At 35.0% G+C, this 26,097-nt stretch overlaps 1 protein-coding gene across 1 annotated transcript in view; it reads right to left on the bottom strand.

Moving 5' to 3' along the window:
- Window positions 1–26,097, bottom strand: part of ETNK1 (ethanolamine kinase 1) — a 60,651-nt gene that overhangs the window by 24,286 nt on the left and 10,268 nt on the right. Inside the window, exons 2-4 of the mRNA XM_004448646.5 lie at window positions 20,402–20,661; window positions 11,348–11,488; window positions 9,868–10,010 (exon numbers count right to left, since the gene is read on the bottom strand). Of these exons, the coding sequence (XP_004448703.1) occupies window positions 9,868–10,010; window positions 11,348–11,488; window positions 20,402–20,661 (544 nt within the window). The remainder of the gene's footprint in view (window positions 1–9,867; window positions 10,011–11,347; window positions 11,489–20,401; window positions 20,662–26,097) is intronic.

The raw sequence follows: 26,097 nt of genomic DNA, 5'->3' as shown, positions 1-26,097 counted from the left end.
ATAGAAAACTACGAAACATTGCTAGAAGAAATCAAACTGCACCTAAATAAATGCAAGGACAGTCTGTGTTCATGGATGGGAAGACAAAATATTATTATTTATGAATTCAGTGCAACCCCAATCAAAATCCCAATAACCTTCTTTGCAGAAATGGAAAGGCCAATCATCAAATTTATATGGAAGGGTAACAGGCCCCAAACAGTTAAATCCATCTTGAAAAAGAAGAATGAAGCTAGAGGACTCACACTTCCTGATCTTAAAACTTACTACAAAAACATAAGGCAATGGCACAAGGACAGACATATATAAACCAAAGGAATGGAAATTAAAGTTCAGAAATCAACCCTCACACACTGATTTTTGACAAGGTGGCAAAGACCACTTAATTGGAAAGGAATAATCTCTTTAACAAATGGTTCTGGGAAAACTAGCTCTCCATGTGCAAAAAAGAACAGAAAAAGAGGAGGACCTCCTACCTCACACTATGTGCAAAAATCAACTCAAATATATGACCTAAATATATGAGCTAGAATTATCAAATATAGAAGAAAATACAGGGAAGCACCTTCAGGATCTTGTGTTGGCAATGGTTCCATACACTTTATAACCAAACCACAAGCTACAAAAGAAAAAATAGATAAATGGGACCTCATCAAAATTAAAAACTTTGGCACGCCAAAAAACTATCAGGAGCAGATGTGGCTCAAGAAGATAAGCGCCTATTTCCCCCATGGGAGATCATAGGTTCAGTTCCCAGTGCCTCCTAAAAACAAACAAATATACAAACAAACAAACAAAAAGCAAACAAATGAAAAAACCAACTTAGGGTAGCCAACGTGGCTCAGTGGCTGAGAGCAGGCTTCCCACATTTGAGGTCCCAGTTCAATCCCAGGCCCCAATACTTCAAAAAAGACTACCATGAAAGTAAAATGGCAACCTACATAATGAGAGAAAATATTTAGAAGCTAAATATACTATAAAGGTTTACTATCCACAATATATAAAGAAATCTTTCATCTTAACAAAAAACAAACAACCCGATTTTAAAATGGGCAAAAGACTTAAAGAGACATCTCCCCAAAGAAGACACACAAATGGCCAGAGAGCACATGAAAAGACGCTCAACATCATTAATTATCAGGGAAATGTAAATCAAAACCAAATGAGAGGGACAACCAGCAAGATGGTGGCAGAGTAAGGAGTTCCTAGAGTCAGCTCCTGCTACAGGGCAGTTAGTATCACCCAGAGCTATCTTATCTAAAGCACCTGTTTGGAGGCTCCAAGAGACCAGAAGAGCATCCTGCCACATCCCTGAAGGAATGGGAGGAGGAGACTGCCCATCTGCAGAAAAGACTCATAAGTACAATGCTCCACACCACAGAGGCTGGTGACCATCCTCCACTGGAGGTACAAGCTGCTTTGGGAGCTGTTCTGTGGCTGGAACTTAAAGTTCCACAGCCCAAAAACAGGAGGAAGAGATGGTTGGGCACCGACTTCAGCTACTGATGAGTAAATTCAGCAGGCTAAAGTATAATTCTAAGAACAGCTAAAGTTTGAACCTGCCCAATTCAGAAAGACGCCGGTAGCCACCATTTTGACTCTGCCCTGCATGAGGGGAAGCTGGGCAGACTGAAAATCACAGTGCTTGTGGGGACCAGCTTCTTTCCATCCATGTCAGATTGCAGCTCTAGCCTAGGCTCCAGCCCCATCTCAGGCAGGAAGGAACTTGGGAGGGCCTGCACCAGCCTCTCCAGGAAATTACCAGCCAAGCTGTGGAGGCCAGTGATTATCCTACTTCTGGTAGCACAAGCCGCCCCAGGAGCTATTCTGTGGCTGGAATTGGAAGTTCCATTTCCCAAAAACAGGGGAAGAGGAGACAGCTGGCCACCGATTTTGGCTACTGATTAGCAGACTAAGCTGGATAAGGCATAACCCGAGGAACAGTTAGGGCTTGAATCTGTCCAAGTAGAAAGAGGCCAGTAGCCACCATTCTGACTCTGCCCCCAGCATGAGGGGAAGCCTGGATGATGGAAATTCACAGTGACAATAGGAACCGGTTTCTTTCACCCAGTTCAGTCTGCAGCCTGAGGATAGGCTTCGACCCCACCTCTGGCAGGGAGGAGGCTGGCAGGTCGTGTAGCAGCCTATCCAGGTAACTGCAGTTACCTTTGGCTGGCATAGACTGAATAATCAGAAGCCTACTGGGGCAAATGCAGTTATCTTAGACCTGCACTGCATAGACTGCTACCAACACCTGCAGTTCCATCCTCACCCCAGGCAGGGGAGAAAGGGTATGAAGCTTCATCAGTCTCTCTGGGCAACTACCGTTTAGGCCTGCACGACTTGGATTATTCCACACAGCTGTGACTCTGTCCCTATCCTTGGCAAAGAGAAAGCTGGGAGAAGCTTCACTGGTCCCTGGGGAAATGAGGGCAGCTTGAGTCTCCAAAGCTTTCAGCACCAACTACATCCTTGGCTCATACTGCACAACCAATAAGGGAAAAAGGGCAGGAAGCCCTAAACTAAAGAGAAAAAATGCACACCCCAAATACTCTAGTAAGCCAGATGCCAAGTAACCAACAAAAACTTACAATTCCCACCAAGAAACAGGAAGATATGGCCCACTTAAAGGAAAAAGCCTCCAAATGATATAAAAAGGCTGAGATAACTTACCACAGATGTTCAAACAAATCTCCTTAAAAATTTCAATGAAATGGCTAAAGAGATTAAGGATATTAAGACGACACTGGATGACCACAAAGAAGAATTTGAAAGCATACACAGAAAAACAGCAGATCTTATGAGAATGAAAGGCACAATAAATGAAATTAAATAAACATCAGAATCATGTAACGCAGATTTGAGGAGGCAGAAGGATTGATGAGCTTGAAGAAATGGCATATGAACGTGAACATACAAAAGAACAGATAAAGAATGGAAAAAATTGAACAAGGTCTCAGGGAACTAAATGACAGCAAAAGACATGCAAACATATGTGTCATGGGTGTCCCAGAAGGAGAAGAGAAGGGAAAAGGGGCAGAAGGAATATTTGAAGAAATACTGGTAGAAAACTTCCTAGCCCTATTGAAGGACAGATATCCATGTCCAAGAAGCACAACGTACTCCCATCCAAAAAAAATCCAAAAAGACCAACTTTGAGACACATACTAATCGGAATGTCAAACGCCGAAGACAGAGAATTCTGAGAACAGCAAGAGAAAAGCAATGCATAACATATAAGGGATAACCAATATGATTAAGTGCTGATTTCTCATTAGAAACCATGGAGACAAGAAGACAGTGGTATAATATATTTAAGATACTATGAGAGAAAAACTTTCAGCCAAGAATCTTACATCCAGGAAGATAGTTTTTCAAAAATGAGGGCAAGATTAGAATTTTCACAGATAAAGAGAACTGAGATTATTTCTAACCAAGAGACCAGATTTTCAGGAAATATTAAAGGGTGTGCTAGAGCCTGAAAAGAAAAGATGGGAGAGAGAGGCCTGGAAGAGAGTTTAGAAATGAATCAATAAAACTAACTAAAAGTGTCAAGAGTGGGGAAAATAAAATGACAGATAAAACCCAAATAGTCAGGAATAAACTTAACCAATGTTGTAAAGCACTTGTATTCAGAAAACTGCGACTCACCGTTAAATTTAAAAAGGCCTAAATAACTGGAAGAACATTCCATGCTCACGGATTGGAAGACTAAATATCGCATTATCAATGCAATCCTGATAAAAATGCCACCAGCATTTTTTTTTAATTGAAAGCATGATTATCAAATTTATTTGGAAAGGTAAGGGGTCCTGAATAGCCAGAAACATCTTAAAGAGGAAAAGGAAACCCCCAACTCCAGACTTTAAATCATACTACCTAGCTATAGTGGTAAAAACACAATGGTACTGGCATAAAGACACAAAGACCAATGGAACCAAATTGATAGTTCAGAAATAGACCCTCATATATACGGTCAAGTGAGTTTTGACTAGCCTGACAAACCCACACAGCTCGGGCAGAACATGCCATTCAACAAGTGGTACTTAACTCAAAATGGATCAAAAACCTAAAAGTAAAAGAGTCATAAAGCTTCTAGAAGAAATTGCAGGAAAAGATCCTCAAGACCAGATGGTAGATGGTGGATTCTTAAAGGAGATAAGAGGAGAACTACTGATATTTAATGTGTGTAGAAGTTTTAATTAGGGGAAGCGGATGTGGCTCAACTGATAGAACGTCTGCCTACCATATGGAGGGTCCAGGGTTCGATACCCAGAGCCTCCTGACCCGTGTGGCAAGCTGTCCCATGCACAGCGCTGCCGCGCACAAGGAGTGCTCTGCTATGCAGGGGAGCCCCACGCACAAGGAGTGTGCCCCACTAGGAGAGCCACCCTGCACGAAAAGAAGCACAGCCCGCCCAGGAATGGTGCCACACACATAGAGAGCTGACGAAGCAAGATGATGCAACAAAAAAAAGAGATGCAGTTTCCCAGTGTCGCCTGACAATGCAAGTGGACACAGAAGAACATAGCAAGTGGACACAGGAAGCAGATAAGAGGATGGGGGGGATGAGAAATAAATAAAATAAGTTTTAATTAGCCTATTGTAAAGGTGTGGAAATGTATAGAGAGGATGGTAACAAATAGTGAGTAGCAGCTAATTAATAAATGAGGATGTGGCTGAAAATAGTAGCCTAGGTGTGTAAATGCCAATTGACAAAATGCTAGAGAATAACCTAGGAAGTGAACAGCACAGTGGACCAAGAGATGAATGAGAACTGTGGTTGATGGTACAGATGCACAGGTGTCCCTTGTGAGCTAGGGCAGATGTACTACTGCAGGGTGATGGGAATGTGGAGAAGCATGGGACAAATACAACTGGTGTGACCTATGGACTGTGCATGTGCATGATTGTTTTATAAGTTTACAACTTCTGTCGTGAAAAAATATATTTAAAAAATAATAATAGGGTGGGTTGGGAGAAAAATACACCAAATGTAAGATAATTAGTAGTAAGATTTTAACAATATTCTTTCATTATTTGTTAGCAAACATTTCCTGGCAATGCAGAGTGTTGGTGGAAGGCTGATGTATGGGGACCCCTGTATGATGTTGTTCATGTTTGTTTTGTAAGTTCATGACTTTTGCTATACACTTGTTTATGTATGCTCATATAAATGATATAAGGATAATAATAACAGCGTGGTTAGGGGAAAAATACTTTAGTTAGTAGTAACATTTTGACAATGCTCTTTAATCATTAGTTAAAAATGTTTAACAACAATGCAAGGTATTGGTGGTAGAGTGAGTAATGAGAGTCCTGTATGATGATATATATGTTTATGTTTATAAGTGATATACTTCAATAAATTTTTTTAAAAAAACCAAATGAGATACCATTTCACACCCATCAGAATGACTGCTACTAAAATAAATAAATAAAAATAAATGGAAAATAAGTGTTGGAGAGGATGTAGAGAAACAGGCGCACTCATTGCTGGTGGGAATTAAATGATACAGTTACTGTGGAAGACAGTTTGGCAGTTCCTCAGAAAGCCAAGTATATAACTACCATATTATCTAGCAAACACATTATGAGGTATATAACCTAAAGAACTGAAAGCAGGGACTTACATATTTGCACACCAATACTCATATCAGCATTATTTACAACTGCCATAAGATGGAAGCAACCCAAGTGTCCCATGGACTGATGAATGGAAAAATAAAAAGTGATACATACATGTATTAGAATATTATTCGGTCATGAAGAGAATGAAGTCCTGACACATGTAACAGTATGGATGAACCTTGAAGATACCATGTTGAGTGAAATAAGATAGACACTAAAGGATAAATATTATATGATCTCACTGATTTGAATCAATTAAAATAAGCAAACTTCTGAGTCAGAATAAAGAATATAGGGTAGGAAAAAGGAATGGGAAGTTAAGGCTTAAAATGTACAGGATTCCTCTTTGAAATGGAAATGTTTTGGTAATAGACAGTGCTGATGGAAGCACAGCACTATGAATGCAATTAGCAACACTGAAATATATATGTGAATATGATGAAAAGGGGAAATGTATAAATGGTAATAGAATATAAATTTTAAAAAATAAATTCATGGGAGCGCCCAGCCCGCGGGTGTGGAGAGGCGGGAGCAGGGACTGGCGCGGGACGCAGAGCTTAGTTAGGCCACGCAGAGAGGCTGGGACCCCTGAAGGGCCCAGTCAGTGGGGACCAGGGAGGGCCCTGCGTGCTAGGTGGGGGATATAAGCCTCAGCATTCTTGCTGTTTGGTGTGTCGGTAGTTTTATCCAGGTCTGCATTCGTTCTTGCAAGATGGTTAATAAAGTCTTTTCTCCTCCAAAAAATAAATAAATAAATAAATTCATGGAACTACACTCTACAGTGAACCCCACGTTAACTCACAGACTTAATTAATAGTAAAATTATAAAAATATGTTATTGTCAATTATAACACATGTTCCACACCAACGCAAGGTGTTGGTGGGGACGTATATGGGAGCTCCATATTTTATGGATGATTGTTCTATAAACTCATAACTTCTCTAATAAAGAAGAAAAATTAAGTATGTATAAGAATTGCCTGAGAACCTGTTAAACATGCAGATTCCTGAGTCCATCTATGAAAGTTCTTACTCATTTGGTCTTGGGTAGGTTCCAAAGTCTGCATTTTGACCAAGCACCTTAGATGATTCTGATGCATACAGTCAAGGATCAAATATAAAACACTTTAAAAAGGGATAAAATGACTTGTCTAAAACTACAGTAAGTGACTGAGCAGGGATTTGAACACAATATGCCTGATTCCAAAATGGGTACTCTTTCTGACTTGTCTTAGTTAAAACTTAACTCTTTTTTTTAAGATTTCTTTTTAATTTATTCCTCCCCAACCCTTGCTGTTTTGCACTCACTGTCTGCTCTCCATGTCTGCTCACTGCATGTTCTCTGTGTCTGGTCATCTTCCCCTCAGGAAGCACTGGGAACAAAGCCTGGGACCTCCCGTGTGGGAGAGAGGCATTCAATCATTAGCTCCCTGCCCTGCCATGTCTCTCAATGTCTTTCCTCTTTGTGTCGTCTTGTTGCATCACCATGTTGTGTCAGCTCACCACACCTGCCTGTTGGCCAGCTCACTGTTCTGCTCGTCTTCTCTAGGAGGCACTGGGAACCAAACCCAGGCCCTCCCATGTGGTAGGCTGGAGCTCAAACATGAGCCACATCCACTTCCTGTAACTTAGCTTTAATACATCAGCTTTTATCAGTTAACTTACAGGTTTTTAACCTAGTACAACATACAAAATTGTTACAATTTAAAAATACATGCAGAGGCTTCAAAACGATCCTATATAAATTCATGAAGTTCACCTACAATCTACACTTCAGAGAAAGAAAGGTTCTGAAGTATACAACAGAGAGATACTGAGCCCATGTTAAGGCAATTATAATCTCTAATTTTATTGTACCCTTTTGAGACTACCATCAAAAAATAAAATATTAATACTATGTTACAGCCACAAATAATTTCTGCCTATTAAACTTACTGAATTTATAGAACTCTTTTTTTTTTTTTTTAAGAATAAGGCATGGTACACAGCTCCTAATTTGAGACAAAATATCAAAGACTGGAATAAGCTTCTTGCCACATTTTCATGAGTTTTAGATTTTACCTGAACAACATTCCAACAATATTTTCTTAGTGCTTATATATCTACTAATCACATAGGAATTACTGATTTTTAAAAAAAAAAGGATCTCACAGGGTCCATATCTACCCTTCTTAGCAGACATAAAACTACTGGGGAAAAAAAAACAGAACATCTATATAACACACAAACACACACAAGGACAAGAAGAAATAAATGGTACAAAGCAGTCTTCAATAAAAAAGTGCAAACTGTAAAAAATATGTCAATATAATTACATGGCTTTGTTGAATTGTGAAAATTATTTTTCTGTGTAAGGGGAAAAAAACAAACATAAAAGTTTGAATCATTTCAGGTAACTCTTGCTAAAATAAACGACAACTTTTAACTCCCACAGTTGAAGGGAAGCATAAAGATTTTATTTTTAAAAATGGGAACTTTTTATATCACTAACCAATAGTTTAGAGATAGACAACTATTTAAAATTTTAAAAGTAAAAAACGTATTTTTTAATACCTAGCACAAAGTAATCTGATTTTTTTGGTCCCTTATTTTTTGGTTTTATAAAACAAGTTTGTTCTGTGAAATGAAAATGCAAAAGAAACTTATAAAATAAAAATATGAAAGATTAAAATCATATTCCAAAGGAAATAACAAATTCTCTTTAACTTGCAGTTAAAAATAAAGCTGAGTGTCCACTTCAAATGTAAGATGAAGTCCCTCATTTGAAACGGCATTATATAAAATGTGTTATTAGGTCTTGCACTGAACTTAAAAGCTAATACATTGTCTTAACACATAACTAATGCCTCTCATCTCACAAATGGCATTGAGATTTGGTTACTAGTATATGGTGTAGTGCATATATAGTATGATAATTATATTTAATACATAGACAATATACGTTTAAGGACACTGTCAAGTACTTAATGTTTTAGGGATACCTGAAGTTTAGGGAAAAAAAAAAAAACTCCCCACAGAGACTTCAAAACCATTCAAAATAAAGTTAGGTCAGTATATTTTTGAAAAATAGAATGTCTAAGCCACATTAATTATCAAATATAATGGATACTCATTTTGAAAACATGTACTTAAAAGTCTACCACCCTTGACAGTGCTCCTTTGGTTAGTCGTCTTCAAGTTAAAGTCACCTGGATATCTGTATTAGAATAGTCTCAATATATAATCTGCTTAGAAAGGTCATAAATAGTAAATTAATTTAATTATGACCACGTTAATCAGAATTCCTTGGCTTTAGTTAGTATCTTTACAACAGTACAACTTTAATTTAAAATATGATCTTCCAACTTAAAATGATTATCTTCAAAAACGTGTATCCTATAGAATACCTTCGTAGTTTCAAACATACTTTTTGAATTAATAATAGATCAACCAAACTTTCTATCTTTAAATTTAAAGTCAGTACTAAAGAGCATCTGTCATTTAGCAACCAAACCTCAAACCACTTTATCCAATGATATAATACAACGAAGTGTTTCTTAAATATGCAAACATAGAGAATTTGAATACAGCAAGATAAGAACAATCACAAATGACATTCTACCAAAAAGTATCACCATCTACCTCAAAGAAATGTTAAAACTATTTACCAAAACTTCTTGATTATTATTTTGGTAGATATGAATTTGAGCAACTACATTTTCCTCCATTTGTGGCTCTCTCCTTAACATCAAAATATCTAACAAATCAGCAGAATAAACAGATAATGGGAAACCTGGAGACACACTTGTTCCTTATACTGTTGTCCTTTCCAACACTGTAAGAAAATTCCTGTTTATAAAGCAGTGCAGTGTCAAATGGTTGTTTTTTTTTTTAACAACGCCCATTACAAGCAGGTGCATTTTCAAACCAAGAATCAAACAGGTTTTACAGTTAAATTTATAAACAGTCAATTTTTATCATTTTACATTTAAAAATCTAACAGGTACAACAAAGTGATTCTAACAAGGTGATTCTAATAAATACATTTTAAACAAAATATATTGATAATAAAATATTCCTAATTTTATCAGTTATCATGACTTTATAACCTAAAAGAAATTCTTTTAAGACTTTATCCTTGCATTTTTTTTAATCCTTACATTTGAATTAAATTTATTTTTACTTATATAAAGATCAAAGGACCATTAGGAACACAAAAGAAATCAACTTTACTTACTACTAAGGTCAAATACCTACCTTGTTTCTCATTGTAGATTATATTCTTACACAATAGGTCATTATGGCAAAGTACAACTGGTGAGCCCAGACTGGAAAGAATCTTCTTCATCCAAGTCATCTCTTCCTGAAGAATCTGAGGGCTTGGGATATCACTTAGGAACCTTTTAGTTTCAAAAGAAGAGTTATATCCTGTTTATCTTGGACATTTTTTCAAGTTTGAATAAGGATTAAAATTTATTTTGAACAAGCCCTTTCCATCTGACTGCACATACTTCTGACATCAAACATTAGGTATATTATTCCAAAAGTTGGAACAAAGAAAACTATTTATAATGAACTTAAACACTAATGAAAAGAAAATGAGCAGTTTAAAAATCTGGTATAAAATCATTACAAAACTGAAGAAAAAAGTAATGTATATAGCTAACAGCTAACATTTATTAGACACTATTCTAAATGTTTTACATTTAGTCCTCACAACAATAGTAGATATAGTATTGTCATCTCCATTTTACAGATATTTTCTTTCCTTAAGTGGTTTTCCTCAAAATCTTTAATTAAAATAGCTATTTCAAAAGAGAATTCTCTATTTTTATGCCTAGTTTCTAAACCGAATATCCACACTTGCAGAAGCCATCAATTACAAACTCTTACACAGAGTGAAACAAACTAATCTCTGAAATAATCCAAACAGAATAGAGCAATTTCTTTCCAATGAATTATAATAAAAAGGAACAAGAAAAGAATCTATAAGTTCTGCGTTTCTATGCTGCACCTGAAAAAAGGATTCCTGAATACAAAAATACAGCCATCAAGTATGTTTTAGCTATAAAGGAAAAATAGGATTTCTAATTTTTGTATTAGTACTAAATCACACTATTTGAAAATATATTCACATAAGTCAGATTCTAAGCACTGATCTATATATTTTTAATATAGAAAATAATAAAATACCTAAGTTAAATTGAATCTGGAGAGTCAGTCTTACAAAAGCTAGGTAAGACTTCAGTAATTGAATTTTTGACCTCATTTTCCGAGATTTAAAGAATCACAATAAACTGAGACAACCCAAAGTTTTTCATACTCCAACATTATTATTATGCTACTCCAATACTGATCTTTAGGTCTACTCAAAGCAGTTCGGGTACCGGGGGAAAAAAAAGCTTGTATTAAAAAATGTACCCACATTTTTGAAAATAAGTATAATGATATACTTCATTTATTTCCAAATAAATGTTCTAAACTTCTTGGCCTCCATTCTCCACTCTGCTTTGTAGGCTTTTCTCTTTTTTTTGGAGGGGACTGGAGAGCAGAGGCAGTTATTTCTGTATTGCCATCTGAGATCAGAAGAACTGATTGAAGTAAAATAGACTTCAATGCAACGAGATAAGCCAAACCAGATTTTATACGCAGAAACCTCGTAGTTATCTTTGAAACCTCTATTACAGAACAAAGTAATGTAAAAAATAAAGAATTTCACATGTCTAAGTAATTTTACCTTTTATTAATGTCTTCATCTGCAAATCCTGTGGGAATTAGAGAGAAATATCTTCCCATCTTTAGCCATAAATTAGATTTGGGAATCCAGCCATTGTGTGCATGAATAGCATGGATTTTAGCAAGCTGACGAGCTATTAGCCTATTTAAAAACAAAACAGTATTTAAAAAAAGTTAGTACACAGTTTTTCTACAGCATGCTTTAATTTTTACCATATACAATATTCAAAATAAATTGGCAAGTCAACTCTCATTTGCAAGGAGAGGAAAACAAATGTTTAAGCATTTGTGTAAGGAAACACCTACAATTAATATAGCAATGTAAATATTGTGTCCAAAAGTAGGTGTCATATTTGATTATAAAAACAACGCTAGGGAACAGTAACACAGTATATACAATTCTAAATAACTTCAAGGCATATATTAGATATTAATCAGAAATGTATTTAAAATAGAAATGACTTAGCCCAAATACATGCAGCATTACTGAGATTAAAGGGCAAAGGGGAACTAAGCCCAATTATGTGCAACATCACTGAGGTTAAAGGGCAAAGGGGAACTAAAGTGAAAAATTAACTAGGTATACCGGCAGATAAACCGGCTCTGTTACTTTCTATGTCTGTGTTAAAGACAAATTCTCTGAACAAATTTTAGGATTTGGGGGAGTGGGTGTAGCTCAGTGGTTGAGTGCGTGCTTCCCCTCTACAAGGTCCTGGGTTCAATCCCCCGTACCTCCTAAAAATATAAAATAAGTAAATTGAAGGATTTTATAATGTCATAATCACAATCTTCTTCATGCAACAACAAAAAAATAATTTGAAATTATGTGAACTTGCGTCCTTCCCATCTGTACTGTACTGTACATCTGTACTGTAAAATCTAGTGCAGCAAATGCTACTGAAGGAACTGTTCAGAATTAAATAAAAGTTACAAAACAACTTACAGACTAGTAAATGGAAAAATGACAACAGTAATCCTCAACTTGAAGAGCTCAATACTGGCAAATTTTCTAGATATCAACAATCTAACGTAATTATCCAAGGTAGAGTCCTAGGACCTGCAAATATCAGTACTACCTAGGAATGTCTTACAAACACATATCCTTCAGGCCCCTCCTCAGAACTACTGAATGGGAATCTCTGGGCGTGGGCCTTAGCACTCTGCATTTAAGAAGCTCTCCAGGTGATTCTTACATACCTCAAAGTTTGAGAAGCACTGAAATAATGCTCTAGTTTTGAAGCTTGCTCTTGTACTGAAATCAAACTTGGGAAGCTTCAAAACAATACAAAGGCCTGGATACCACCTCCAGAAATAATGATCTAATTGATTTGCCATACAGGTAAGACACAGAGCTATTTAAAAGCTTCCCAGATGATTATAATATGCAAAAACCTTTTGGAAGGACTCAACTAAGGCACATAGAGTCTAGCATTGTGGTAATCCTTTGCCAACCTGTGAATAACAGTTTTATAATATTTTTATACAATAGTGAATATTCTGTTTTTACCAACCTAGGCTGTAATAACAAAAAAAGTCCTAGAGACTTTGGAGAAACTTCCATCCCTACTCACTCTTAGTTCATGTGGTTCATGCAGAGTTGGTCTCAAAATCCTGATTCCATTCAATTTGCACCACTAAATTCAGGAATAAACATATGATCCAGACTTGCCTGGAACAGTCCGCCTTTCCAGCCACAGTGACTGGAGGCATATTACCCAAAGCAGGCCACCAGGACTTGATCCCAGGACTTTGGGTTACACTATTGGAAAAAGTGGAATTCTTTTTTTTTTTTTTTCTGACATAGTTAACCTAAGTTAGGTAAGCCTGCAATTAATTGCTGATCATTATTATTGCCACTTTTAAGGAAAGTCTGCTTGAAAATAAAGCTAACACAGAAGAAAACAGAAATAAAGGAGAGAATGATATTCCTAATGATACTGTTAAGAGTCACTGGATTCACTCATGCTCAATTCAGAATTCTCAGTTACATGTACCAATAAATTCTTTCTCCCTTAAGTCAGCTGAATTTTCAAATTATCACCCTCAGCCAAGAGTTCTGAAAATCTGTAATCTTTTTATGTATGTTGGTTTGGTTCAAATCTCAAACTAATGAGCAAGCAAATACTTATACAAATTAAATAGCTATTGCTCTACTTTCCCTCCCCAAGACCAGATGCACATGTCTACAAGAAATAATACAGAAAAAGGAACTCTATTTCTATGCTAGTCTCTCATTCATGCATAGAAAGCTAAGCCCAAATGAATATATGGTACTTTAAGCACCAGGTAACTTCATGAAAAAGGCAAGTGGTAACAAAATTGAAATAAAAAAGTGAAAAAAGTACGTATCTTTATTTTAAGCCATTAAGAATGGCTTTAAAAGGGGTATGGGAGTGACAGGGAAGGCTTGAAGAAAGGTTCAAACACTGTTACATAAAACTCAAGGAGGAATATGTCAATAGAACATTTATGTCCCCAAAATGTTTACTGAACAAATGAAAACAGGTGACTGAGGAAAAGGAATGCATATCAGAATATATATTTGCTGTGACTGTTAAACATAAAAGAACATATATATATTTATATATATATAGTTTTTACCCCAGGGTTTCTACGAGACACTGATTTGCAAAATAAGAAATCTAGTCCCAGATGTTGTCTAAATATAATATATAAAACACTATTTTGCCTTATGTATAGGTGCATTTTAAAATAAAATTAGATAATGTATTAGGAAGAAATTAATACTAAATATTACCATCTTTGTATAATAGGTAAAAATATATTCAGGGAGTTATTTTAAATGCTACATAAGACTAATTCTAATTCATAATTAGAATAGCAGTAAAAATAACAGCAATAGTTGAGAATGCTTTACTGATATTATTGATAAATAATACCATTAAATTATTCTTCAAAGGGCAAAGAGCATGCCTTACTCTTCTATTTTATCACTAAGCACTCAAAGGAAGTACTTTACAGATATGTGATTAATTAGAGTCATCCTGGCCACAGACTCAGGGTACATTTAGGGGTTCACCATAAAACAAGAATTTTCCACAATTAGGTTAATTTAAGGTGGGTTAAGGTCTATCTTGGATTTTTTCACAGTCTCATAATAACTGTAACAAAATTAATGCCTTACTATACATAAACAAAGGACCATCCATTTGAAATACTGCCTGTTTTTTGATAAGAAAGCCAAGTCTTAAGTTTCTTCTCAAAGTCTTGATCTCAAGTCAATTTCTACAGCTCTCAAAACTACTTGTGTTTTTTATCTTTAATATACCAATATTTACATGGAAAGGAAAACTATTTACAATACAAATCTTCTCAAGGAACTAACAAGTATAGTTTAATTGCAGGTACAGCACTTATTTGGTTCAGATAAAACATGATTTGTGAAAAAAGGCTTTGTTAGGAAAAATAACAGCTTTTAAGAAGACTTGATTAAGAGTACTCTAACTGCTTTCTATTTGTAAATTCTGTATACAACAGGGAAAACCATTTAAAAATCTCTTTAAGGTAATTTAGCATTATTTAATAAGCCATTAATTCATGTTTTTGCATCTAAAAGAAGGTAAAAAAAATTCCTTAAAACAAAGATGTCTGATTTTCACTATCGTAGATTGCTCCTTCTTCTAACTAGTTTCAATAAGTGATGTTTTTCTCAACTAACATCAAGACAAAATATTGCTGTTAAAATTTTATACTTAATAAAGCCAAAAGCTAAAAATCTCGAGACTTCTGTGATTTACTCAAATATCTGCTAATACTAATTGCTCCCCCTTGCGGAAGCATTGAAAAATAAAAAGTATTATAACAATAATGGAACCTTTCTGAAATTGGGAAATAATCCCTAATCCTACTACCCCAACAGTTTTTTTCATTTTTACATACTTAAGCAAATCACTGCCTGATTGTAGCCACAGTGAACTTCATGTTGATTTTTTTCCTCTTAACCCCGCATCAGCCATTTTGTATGTTGTTAGACAATATTCAAAATTATCAGGTCAAGAGTATCATATTATTCCTCTGTGCTGATATACTTTAGATACATGAATATAAAGAGATTTCTAATTGTCACTGCCAGGAATATCATAGAGCATATAACTTTCCTGAGTTACTATATAAAGTCCTACTAATTTCCAAAAGGGAATATTACCAATTTTACATGTACTCACGATGTACCAGTTCCACTACAGTATCCTCAGCCCTGGAAGTCAGTGTTTTTTAGTCATGCTCTTTGATAAATGTGTAATTAATCACTTTAAATTGCATTTCTTACATTAAGTCTGCTGCTAGGTGATTTTTAAGTAAACTTCAGGAAGAATTCCCAGATTTTTGAGAAATCCTTGATAAGAATACTGAGAAAATAATTCCTGAACACCTTTGAATTAAAAAAGAAAAATTCTGAAGGTCTCTGAAATATTTGATTGCCAAAGTAAAGTTCAAATAAAATAGATTATGATAATTTTCCATAAATGGAATTACTTGTTAAGCATTAACTTAGTTTAACAGAACTCTGTGCCTTTTTTTTTAAGATTTATTTATTTATTTAATTCCCTCCCCCCCGCCCCGTTTGTCTGTTCTCTGTGTCTATTTGCTGCGTCTTGTTTCTTTGTCAGCTTGTCGTCTGCTGCACGGGAAGTGTGGGCGGCGCCATTCCTGGGCAGGCTGCACTTTCTTTCGCGCTGGGCGGCTCTCCTTACGGGCGCACTCCTTGCGCGTGGAACTCCCCTACGCGGGGGACACCCCTGCGTGGCACAGCACTCCTTGCTTGCATCAGCACTGCACTGCAGCATGGGCCAGCTCCACACGGGTCAAGGAGGCCCCGGGTTTGAACCGCGGACCTCCCATGTGGTAGACGGACGCCCTAACCACTGGGCCAAGTCCGTTTCCCATCCGTGCCTTTTTTATTTATACCATTCTCTCAGCTGTCAATGCTCTGCCTCATCCTTTAAAGATCTATTCAAATGCCATCTCAGTGAAGAAAACTACCTGTACCTTACTGGAAAACCTTTTCTGCTCATCTCTGTAAAACAGTTTATTTTTTAAAAGGTTATTGTCTATTAGGGACACTGAGTTACTAGGAGAGCAGGGACTGTCTGAATTCTTTTTCTACCTCCAGACTAGATCAAACATAAGCATATTCTAATGCCTTTTATATTCAAAGCAGATACTTTTGATCAGAACCATAATATAGGCATTAACCAATGGTTTGATAAGCCAAGCAAGAGAATACTGTGGACTTTGATCTAAGGCTCAATCAATATTGACTGAAGCTGTGTTCAATCAGTCCAGCTTGTTGGCTACATATTAAGGCTGACTTAATAGTTTCCTGAAAGTTCATGACTATATTCAAACATTCAAGCTCATAATAATGGCTCAAATGTGACATCTAAACTGGTAAGAGGTCCCTATTAATTAATAAACCAATAAACCATCTCTATGATTTAAAAAAAAGGTTATTTTATCATAGAGATACAAGATTCACTTTTTAAGGAATAAAACCTAAATATGCACATCATCTCGAATTTACATCTGTAGCCCAGAACTCTTCCTTGGAGCTCCAAAACCATTAATTCAATTGACTACCTGATATTTAAAAAGTATTCCACTGTACATACTTGGAAAAAATACATTCCTTTTAAAAAACCATTTATAACTCAGACATTTTATCAATTCAAATGTGCCTTCCCCTCAATCAGCTTTTCTTCTGATATTTTGTTTCATAGTGATTTTTAAAACCTACTAAACACTTAAATATGCCATAAGAGAATAAGATACAATCTGGAAAACAACGAAATAGCATATATCACTACTTATTATGTCAATTAACCATATCCTATCAGAGTTCCTTACTGTTATCTCCCTCTTTTACCTCCTTTCTTGGCCTCTAACTCTGCTTCCCTTCTTTAAAACTGTGGACCAAATTCAATATATCACTTATTGCAAGCCAACTGTATTAGAATTTAATTGAAAATATTGATGTTCAGTTTCTAGCAGTACATTTTCTTCTTATGAAGTGTGTATATGCTTGCATTAATATCACTCATATTCTGAATGAGGAGATCTAACTAAAATAAAGAGGTATTAATGTCAATACATGTGTGACCTGTTTCAAATACCAATGTGACCTTTGACTAAACCTCAGTGTTCATGATCAAAAACCCTAATTATTCTATTCCTTCTACTTGAAGTTACTTAAAAAGATTAATTATGAAAGCTTTCTTGTTAAAAAAGAAACTCCATAGTAGTATTAATGATCATTTAATTACATAAGTTAGATATCAAGAGGAATAAGTCTTCATTTTTTTCCTCTTTGAGTCTTGTCATTTCAAATCCATAAATTTTCATAATAGGCTATATTTTCATAATTGGTCTAACAAAGCGATTACTATTTTCCTTTACAGTTTATTTTCTTTTCTTAGTAAGTAGAAAGTTTCAGTTACTCATTATGAGTATTCTTTTGGCATATACTTTTATGAGGCGTGTAATCTTAGGTAAATTGTTTAACATCTTTGCACCTTAATTTTATCATCTATAAAATGGGATAATAATATTGCCTGCCTGAGGATAGTTATGGATTCAATTTATTAACAAATGTAAGGTGTTTAGAATAGAACCTGGCTCATATTAAGTGCTTTATCAGCATTAACCACCATCATCATCACTTTAATATATCATTTCTCCAATTTTCTTATTATATAAGCCCTGGCTCTTATTAACAGAATTTTAACATACTCTTTACTAATTGTTTTTAGTATTATTTTTAAAAAATCTTTAATTTTTAACATAAAGCAGTTTCTTCAAGGAAGTCAAAACAAAAAGTGGTAAAAATGTATCTGGACCAGGGAGAACTGGTTAGTAATTATCCAAAATTGTTCAGCTGGAGAGATTTCTGAGGTCTCATCCAGGTTCAGAAGGAAGCTGTCTATCATAAGGCGGGGACAGGGAAAGGGAGAGAGGAGAGTGTTGGCAATAAGTATTTGCTAAGCCACATCCATATGCTGCTTTTTATAAACCTCAAGAACAACTATAATATGCTACAGTAAATAGTTCTTAAAAGCAGCAAAGTCTATATTTGGATTTTAAAATTAAAAGTCTGACAAGTCTTAAAAATATATATTAATTATAAAAGCTAACACTTACATAGTGCTTAACATATGCCAGGCACTGTTCTAAATTTTTTTGCATATATTAAAAAATTTAGACACAGAACGTTTAAGTGATATGCACAAACTCGCACAGCTCAGGAAGCTGAGGAAGTCTGGCTCCATAGTGTACTCTTAAAGACAGAATTACACTGACTACTACAGAATTTCATTCTGGTTTCTGATTCCATAACTTTCTCTATCATCACTGAAAGAGAAAAAAATTACTCCAGCACCCAGTTTCCATCATGTGAATATAGAACAAAAGAATCTGGACTTCAGACTAACAGGCAGTATTCTACTGCCAGCAGTTTAACTGAGAGATAAAAGTGTAATTCTGGTGCATTAAAGGCAGTTTATCAGTATCAATATATATATGCATGAAAAATGTAAGCATTTAAAACCACTAGACCAGTAAAAATGTTATTTGCCTTAAATAACTTTTTTCTTAACTCTTTTAGCCCTGACTAATAAAACTAACATATCCTTTTCTGCTTTACTTACTTACTAGGAAGCTCATGTGATCCTTTAGTAACCTTATGGAATATATTTTTGTATCTGAATCTTATCTTAGCTTTTCCTTTAGCCTAAATTATGCATATGTTCATTTTTAATCCTATTATATAAATGTTTTCCAACCTTTTAAGACAAGATTAAGAATTTATTAAAAAAAAAAATATATATATATATATGCAAACCTAAACACGACAAAAAAAATTTGACACAAAGAGCAAACTTATAAATCTATTAATCAGGATCCTTCAACATGTTTAAAGAGACTGTGATGGAAGAGCATATATATGGCAGCTAAAACTAGGGTCTGAATTAGATTTCTATGCCAAAATATGTTTAAATATTATTTAATACAGGTTTACAATAGGTAGATTGCCACTAGTCCATTCCATTTTTATCAGTATATTAATTTAGCAATTCTTAAAATATGATTCTGGAAGCCCTGGAGACCGAAGACCCTTTCAGGAGATTTGCAGGTTTAAAATTTTTCATAGGCCATTATTTGCCTTTCTTCACTCTCATTCACTCACAAATGTACAATGTATTTTTCCAGCAGATACATAACCCGTGATGATGTCATCATTCTGACAGTAATGGAATGTGTGCTTGATATTTGTGTGTTCTAAAATTTTGGTTTAATTCCTAATACGGCAAATATTGAAAAAATGTAACCCACATAAATGTCTCTGGAATACTTAATAACTTTTAAAAAGCTCTTGAGACCAAAAACTTTGAGAACTACTGGTTTAACTTATAAACTTGCTGTTTTCAAATCAAGCCCATCTGTTAAGAGTTTGAGTAGAAAGAGAATTTTTAAAAATATTATAGAAAATGTTCAACAATATTCAAGAATCATTCTTCTATAAAGCATAATATACTGAATAGTGAAAATTTTAAAGAATTATAAAAGTGTTAACAGAATTAATAGAATCTTATTAGCAAGAGCTCTGAAAATATGAGCAATTAAGTAACAAAACTTGGTAATAAGAAATGTACAACACTTCAATTCAAACACTACTTAAGAAGGATTAAGGGGAAGCCCCAACCTTTATAAAAGGCTAATCCAAAAACCACTTTGCATTCTTTCTAATGCAATTAATCAATAATGAGAATTTTGAATACAAAGTGATTTTTTTATTTTCTTTAGCAAAAAAACCAAAAACTCAAAAGTAACCTTCAAACTAACCAAATACTTCCTCTCAAAGAAAAGGCAATTTTAACAATAGCCATTATGCTGCTTAAATTTCATAGTCTCAAGACAATATTACATAAGCAAAAGCATAGAAATGTGCATCTTAATAGCACTAATAATATTATCAAAAATATTTCCTCAGTGTACTTAACATATATTTCAAAAGAAAAATTAATCTGAAAAAGAAATGTACCTGAAAATGGCTGGGTTGCAGACATGCTTTGGATCCAATGCTTCTCCCTGTATAAATTCATAGCATAGCCCATTATTGAAGGTACAGTAGAGCTGTGGTGCACATCCGTGAGCCTGCAACACGCGAAAACTCTTGACTTCCTCATCTCGATCCACTAACAACTCAGTCTTATTGCCATAAATTCTGACCAGGACCACATCCTCCATTTTATTACCCACATAACAGCCAATAAGTTTATTCGTGATTCCATCTGTGAAGAGCTGCCAGAGAGGGAGAAACAAAAGAAATTGATTTTTAAGGAAATCAGCAGTAACTTCAAAATGAACTAAATACAAATTAAAAGATGTCTACTTTTTATCATAAAAGAACTTTTAGGTACAATTTTGCCTACAATGTCCTTAATTTAATTCTAGATTCAAACAAAAAGGAATGCTAAAGTTTAACATGTTGCCCTTAATTCCTATAACACTATGTCTTCCTGATCCAATAGTGTTAATTATATTTATTCTGTCTGCAATACCTCTACACAAGTTTTTGATACCTACTGCATCTAAAAGTCTACCTTGCACTGTGACTGTTGCAATACACAAACACACACTTTCCTATGTCCAACAGACTGGGAAGTCTCCTAAGACAGGCACACTATTCTCTTACGAGTATGGCATATTTCACTGAGAAGGTCTTTAAAAATCTTCGAGGTTAAATTTGCAAATATAACTTACAGAATTTACATGATCAGTCACCAACTTACAAAAAAGTTGTAAATGTTAACTTTAAAGATTATTTAATATAACACGTGTTAGCCATTGTGTTAGGAATAGTTTAAATTAGAATGCTATTGCTAAAAAAAGGAAGCATCACCTAAATTAGAGGAAGAAAAAGAGGTAAACAGAGGCTTCTATGATGATTTCTAAATGGGACTTTTTGAAATTTTCAAGAGCTTTAAGTCAAATACTTCAAATCCTTTTTTTGTATTTGAGCATAGAAGGTATATTTTAAAAAGCAAACAGGTAATTAACAATACCAGTTCTCTAAATCTATTCAAAAACTGTAACTTTCATTTTCTTTTATAATAACTAGAACTAACTCTTCCATATACCCAAGTATAATTAGGAGCATTTTAGGGCTCTCAAGTGGAATAATGGGGGATGAGATAAAAGTGAAAGGAAGAGTTGAGGACTTTTCTTTTTAAACAAAAGAATAGGAAAAGTTTTTAAAAGTATGTATACACACTTAACTATTGTTCTTACAAATCTCGTTCACATCTGAAAAAATTAAATTAGTGAGAAAGAGAAAAGCAGCCTAACAGCAAGGAACTGGCCTGATACTCACAGTTTAAGCCTTGAGGTTCTATTAACATAAACAACTTCACAGAACACCAACATCAAAGTCCACTAGATGACCATAATGGCTCAAAGCAAAAACAAAACTACTCTGAAATGTCTGAACATAGACAAAAATATGAAAATTATGCAAACTAAAAAAAAATGCCCAAATCTCCCCTTATCTTGGCTAATGTAGGATTGCTGCTTCTTTTTATCACAGCTTTGGCCTTGCTTCAGTTCTCCAGACTTCTGCATGAGATTAAGCCACCTACCCAATTACAGGTCTCCTTCTTGACAGCACCCAATCCAAACGAAGACCTGTTTCTTTGACTCCTTCCCCAAGGCACTAATGGCAGACTGAAATCCTTTATTTAAATCCTAACATCTACTTACCATGACTCTCCCATCATTCCCCAGGGTGTGAATTCTCCCTTATTGAGGTGAGTATTAAACCCAGCTTGTTCAGCTACTGGTTTGTTCCTGAAGGTCTTTGGCTGGAGAACAATGACTTTAGTTTAAAGATATATGGATAAACTTTTTTTCCCCTTGCATGGTTTCACCTCATATATAAACCACAAGCAATTCAAGGTGCTGAATTTTCAGAAAGAAAGTATTAAAGTATACTAGATACATCTAGATGTGGATACTATACTTGAAATAAACTAGAAATATAAAATTCCACATCAATACAGTGGGGACAAAACTAATACATACCTCATGGAGTTCCTTTTAACAGGGTTTATCCTGAACAGTTTGTCAAATATTTAGGGTAGTTCAGAGGACAAGTTTCAGAGCCAGACTGCTTGGTTTGAATCCCAGCTCTTAACCTTAGACAAGTCACATCTATGTGCTTCAGTCTCAAGTGTAAAAATCAGCACTTTAAAATATACTTCAGTGTTATTGTCAAGATTAACAAGTTAATTTATACAAAAGCACTTAGAACAGTACCTGGCACATTGTAAACTCTTAGTAAACATAACTACATACATATTTTACATATTTAAATGTTAACACAAGATGGCAAAATAATTCAAGATGAAATCATAAGATAGAACATAATGAATAATTAAAATAAAACCTATGGGAAATATATTTACAATATAATTCGCTAAAAGTGGCTTAAATTCAGATTGTTAAATGTCATATGTACTCATCCTTTCTAGGTGAATTCTCTTTTCACACCTTAAAAAATAAATGTCTTCAATTTAGTCAGAAATGTCATTCAAACATACCCTCTCAAGTTAGCACAAACCTATATATAGTTTCAGTTTTAGCATTCTGTTAAATTTAATCCCTAAAATATGGACAACTAAGTTCATGAATTTAGCTCCTAATTACTTCTAATGTTTAGTTTAAATATTAACAGCTTTTAAATACTAGGTAAATAATAATGGAATCTACATTTCCCTCGTATCAAATGGTTTAAAAAAAAATTTGTAGTTATCATCTTTGTCAAGCAATATATGTGGTACATGGTTTAAAAAGTCAAACAGTCCTAAAAAAAAGTCCGGTAACAGGCAATAGTAGATGCCCCTAACTGCATTTCAAATCTCATGCTATTTAATTCTTTATTTCTAATATCTTTCTTAAACTGGTTTTTAAAACAATTTACGCATTATCTGTAGACTTATTATAGAAAATGAAAACTGAGCTTTCATATATCTTCTCCCTCTATACACACAACATGCAGAAACACACACACTACTCTTATCCTTATTTGCCCAATATAAGTATATTTAATTTTTTTTAATCAGTCTTTGACTACATTATGATATAAATATCCTTTATAATCTCACCATGAGGTATACTGTAAAAACTTTCTTGGGTAGTTTGTTTCTTCTCTAATTAAGAACTGCCCTTTTCTCATTTGCTTACTTTTTTACACACCTATTTATAGTCCCTATATTAGTTATTTTCAAACTGAGCTCTGTGATGCCCTGAATGATTAGCAATAGGAAGCCAAGTGGGCAAGGCAATGCTATTTCCCCCACACACTTTAAGGTAGGGATTCTTAACCTTTTTTGTTCCACAGACCGCTTTGCCAGCCAGGTGTAAATCACAGACTCCTTACCAAGTCCACACTATACTATTATTTAATAAACATATACCCCTACACCAACACGTCCCCACAAGAATAAATGGGCTTTTTTTAAAATTTCAATTCAAACTTATGGACTCCTTTAAGAATTCCTGCTTTAAGGTGTGTACATACACACCAAATTACCACTATCTTGCCCTCATCTATTTTACACACCAGACTCCAGTAGTTGAACAGAGGATTCCAACTCCAGAGAAGAGATTGAAAAATTACTGATCTAAATCATCAAATGGGCCACATTCACTTCCATTTAAGAAGTAAAAGGGATAGGATTTATCCTCCTTCCTACCTGAACCAACCAAAAAAACACAGGAACAGGATTTATCCTCCTTCTTACCTGGAGGAGGATAACCACACACACACACAAAAAAAAAAACAAATATAACACAATCCTTTTAAGACACTGGACATCAGAAAACAAAAACCTGATCCCCTAGAAATGAGAAACAAACAAGTTGACCTCTACTGTCCAATCTTAATGACTTAGAAGATACTCAGGTGGACAAAGATATATATACTTCTTTGGCTGAGAAGATGAAATTAAGAGTCTGAGGAGACCAACAGAGCTAGAGTCTACAAAAAGAAGAAAAAAGTAAAGAGAGAGGCAGAGAGAGCAAGAAATCTAGTCATCTGCAAATGGTCCCCATTGAGTATTTAGCAGAGTACTGATCAGCGCATGCATGTGAAGAAACTAGCCAAAGCTAAAGAATCATCCAAAATTACTGGAGGAAATAGTGCCTCAATACTCACACACAGGGCAGGAAGTGAATGGTACCTGTTTCCAGAAGCCAGAAAACTTCAAAATTCATGGGTAAAATACTCAGAAAGGTCTTATGTCAGTAATATTAAATAATTAGTTTTAGACTAAATGCTGGGCTGGTCCTGCATAACAAATCTTAAAAAGCAACACTCAAAAGATTCAAACTACTTCCAAGTAAGTAATTCTCCAGCACAATGCTCAAGAATATTTATAGGAATAAAAATATATTCAGTGTTCAACAAGGTATAATTCACAAAGTCTGGCATCCAATTAAACATTACCAGGAACGCAAAAAAAAAGCAAGAAAGTACAACCCGTAATGAGGTGAAAAATCAATGAAATGAGGCCATCTCAGAACTGACACAGATATTGTAAGTAGCAAACAAGGACTTTAAACCTGTGTTCCATATATTTAAAAAGTTAAGAGGAGACATGGAAGATATAAAAAGACCCAATTCAAACTTCCTAAGTATCTGAGAAGAAAAATACACTAGGTGGGATTAATAGCAGATTAGGCATTGGCAAAGAAAATATTAGTGAATATGAACAGGGAAGCAGATTTGGCTCAATGGATAGAGCGTCCACCTACCACATGGGTGGTCCAGGGTTCAAATCCAGGGCCTCCTGACCTGTGTGATGACATCACTCACACGTAGTGCTGATGTGCGCAAGGAGTGCCATGCCACACAGGGGTGTCCCCTGCGTAGGGAAGCCCTGCGCCCTGTAAGGAGAGTCGCCCAGCGCCAAAAAAAAGTGCAGCCTGCCCAGGAGTGGTGCCGCACACATGGAGAGCTGAAGCAGCAAGATGACACAACAAAAAGAAACACAGGTTCCCGGTGCTGCTGACAAGAATACAAGCGGACACAGAAGAACACACAGCAAATGGACGCAGAGAACACAACTGGCAGGGAGAGGGAGAGAAATAAAGAAAAATAATAATAAAATTAAAATTAAAATTAAATTAAATAAATAAAATAAAATAAAATAAAATGCCTAGGAGAGGGTAGCAGATAGCTTTCTGAAGCCTGTCAACCTAAGGGGGAAAAAGAAAAGACACAATAAAACAAACTATCCAAAATCAAACAATGAAAAAAAAAAAAGAATTGCAAAAGAGAGACAAAGGTGCATGAATGAGCTGAGAGATAAACTGCAAAAAGTCTAATATACATGTAATTGGAATCCCTGAAGGAAAGGAAAAAGAGGAACAGGAAAAAAATTTAAGGAAATGGTCAAAATTTTTCCAAATTTGAGAAGAACTATAAACCCACATATCAAAAAGGCCCAACAAGCTCTAAGCACAAGAAATGAGGAAAACCGCACCAAGGCACATCATAATCAAATTACTCAATACCAAAAGTAAATCAACCAATGGCACCAATTTATTCTCTCTCATACCTACTCAATCAGATGTCAGGGAGTTATCCTTTGACTCCTTCCTCTTTATCCCCACACTTGAAAGTTTTACTTCTTAAATAATTCTTAAATCTGATCCCCTTTCTCCATCTCCACCACT

This window comes from Dasypus novemcinctus, chromosome 20 (genome assembly GCF_030445035.2).
Source record: "Dasypus novemcinctus isolate mDasNov1 chromosome 20, mDasNov1.1.hap2, whole genome shotgun sequence".
Classification (NCBI taxonomy): Eukaryota; Metazoa; Chordata; class Mammalia; order Cingulata; family Dasypodidae; genus Dasypus; species Dasypus novemcinctus.
Note: the sequence above shows the minus strand (reverse complement) of the source record. Positions and strands in the feature narration are given on the sequence as shown.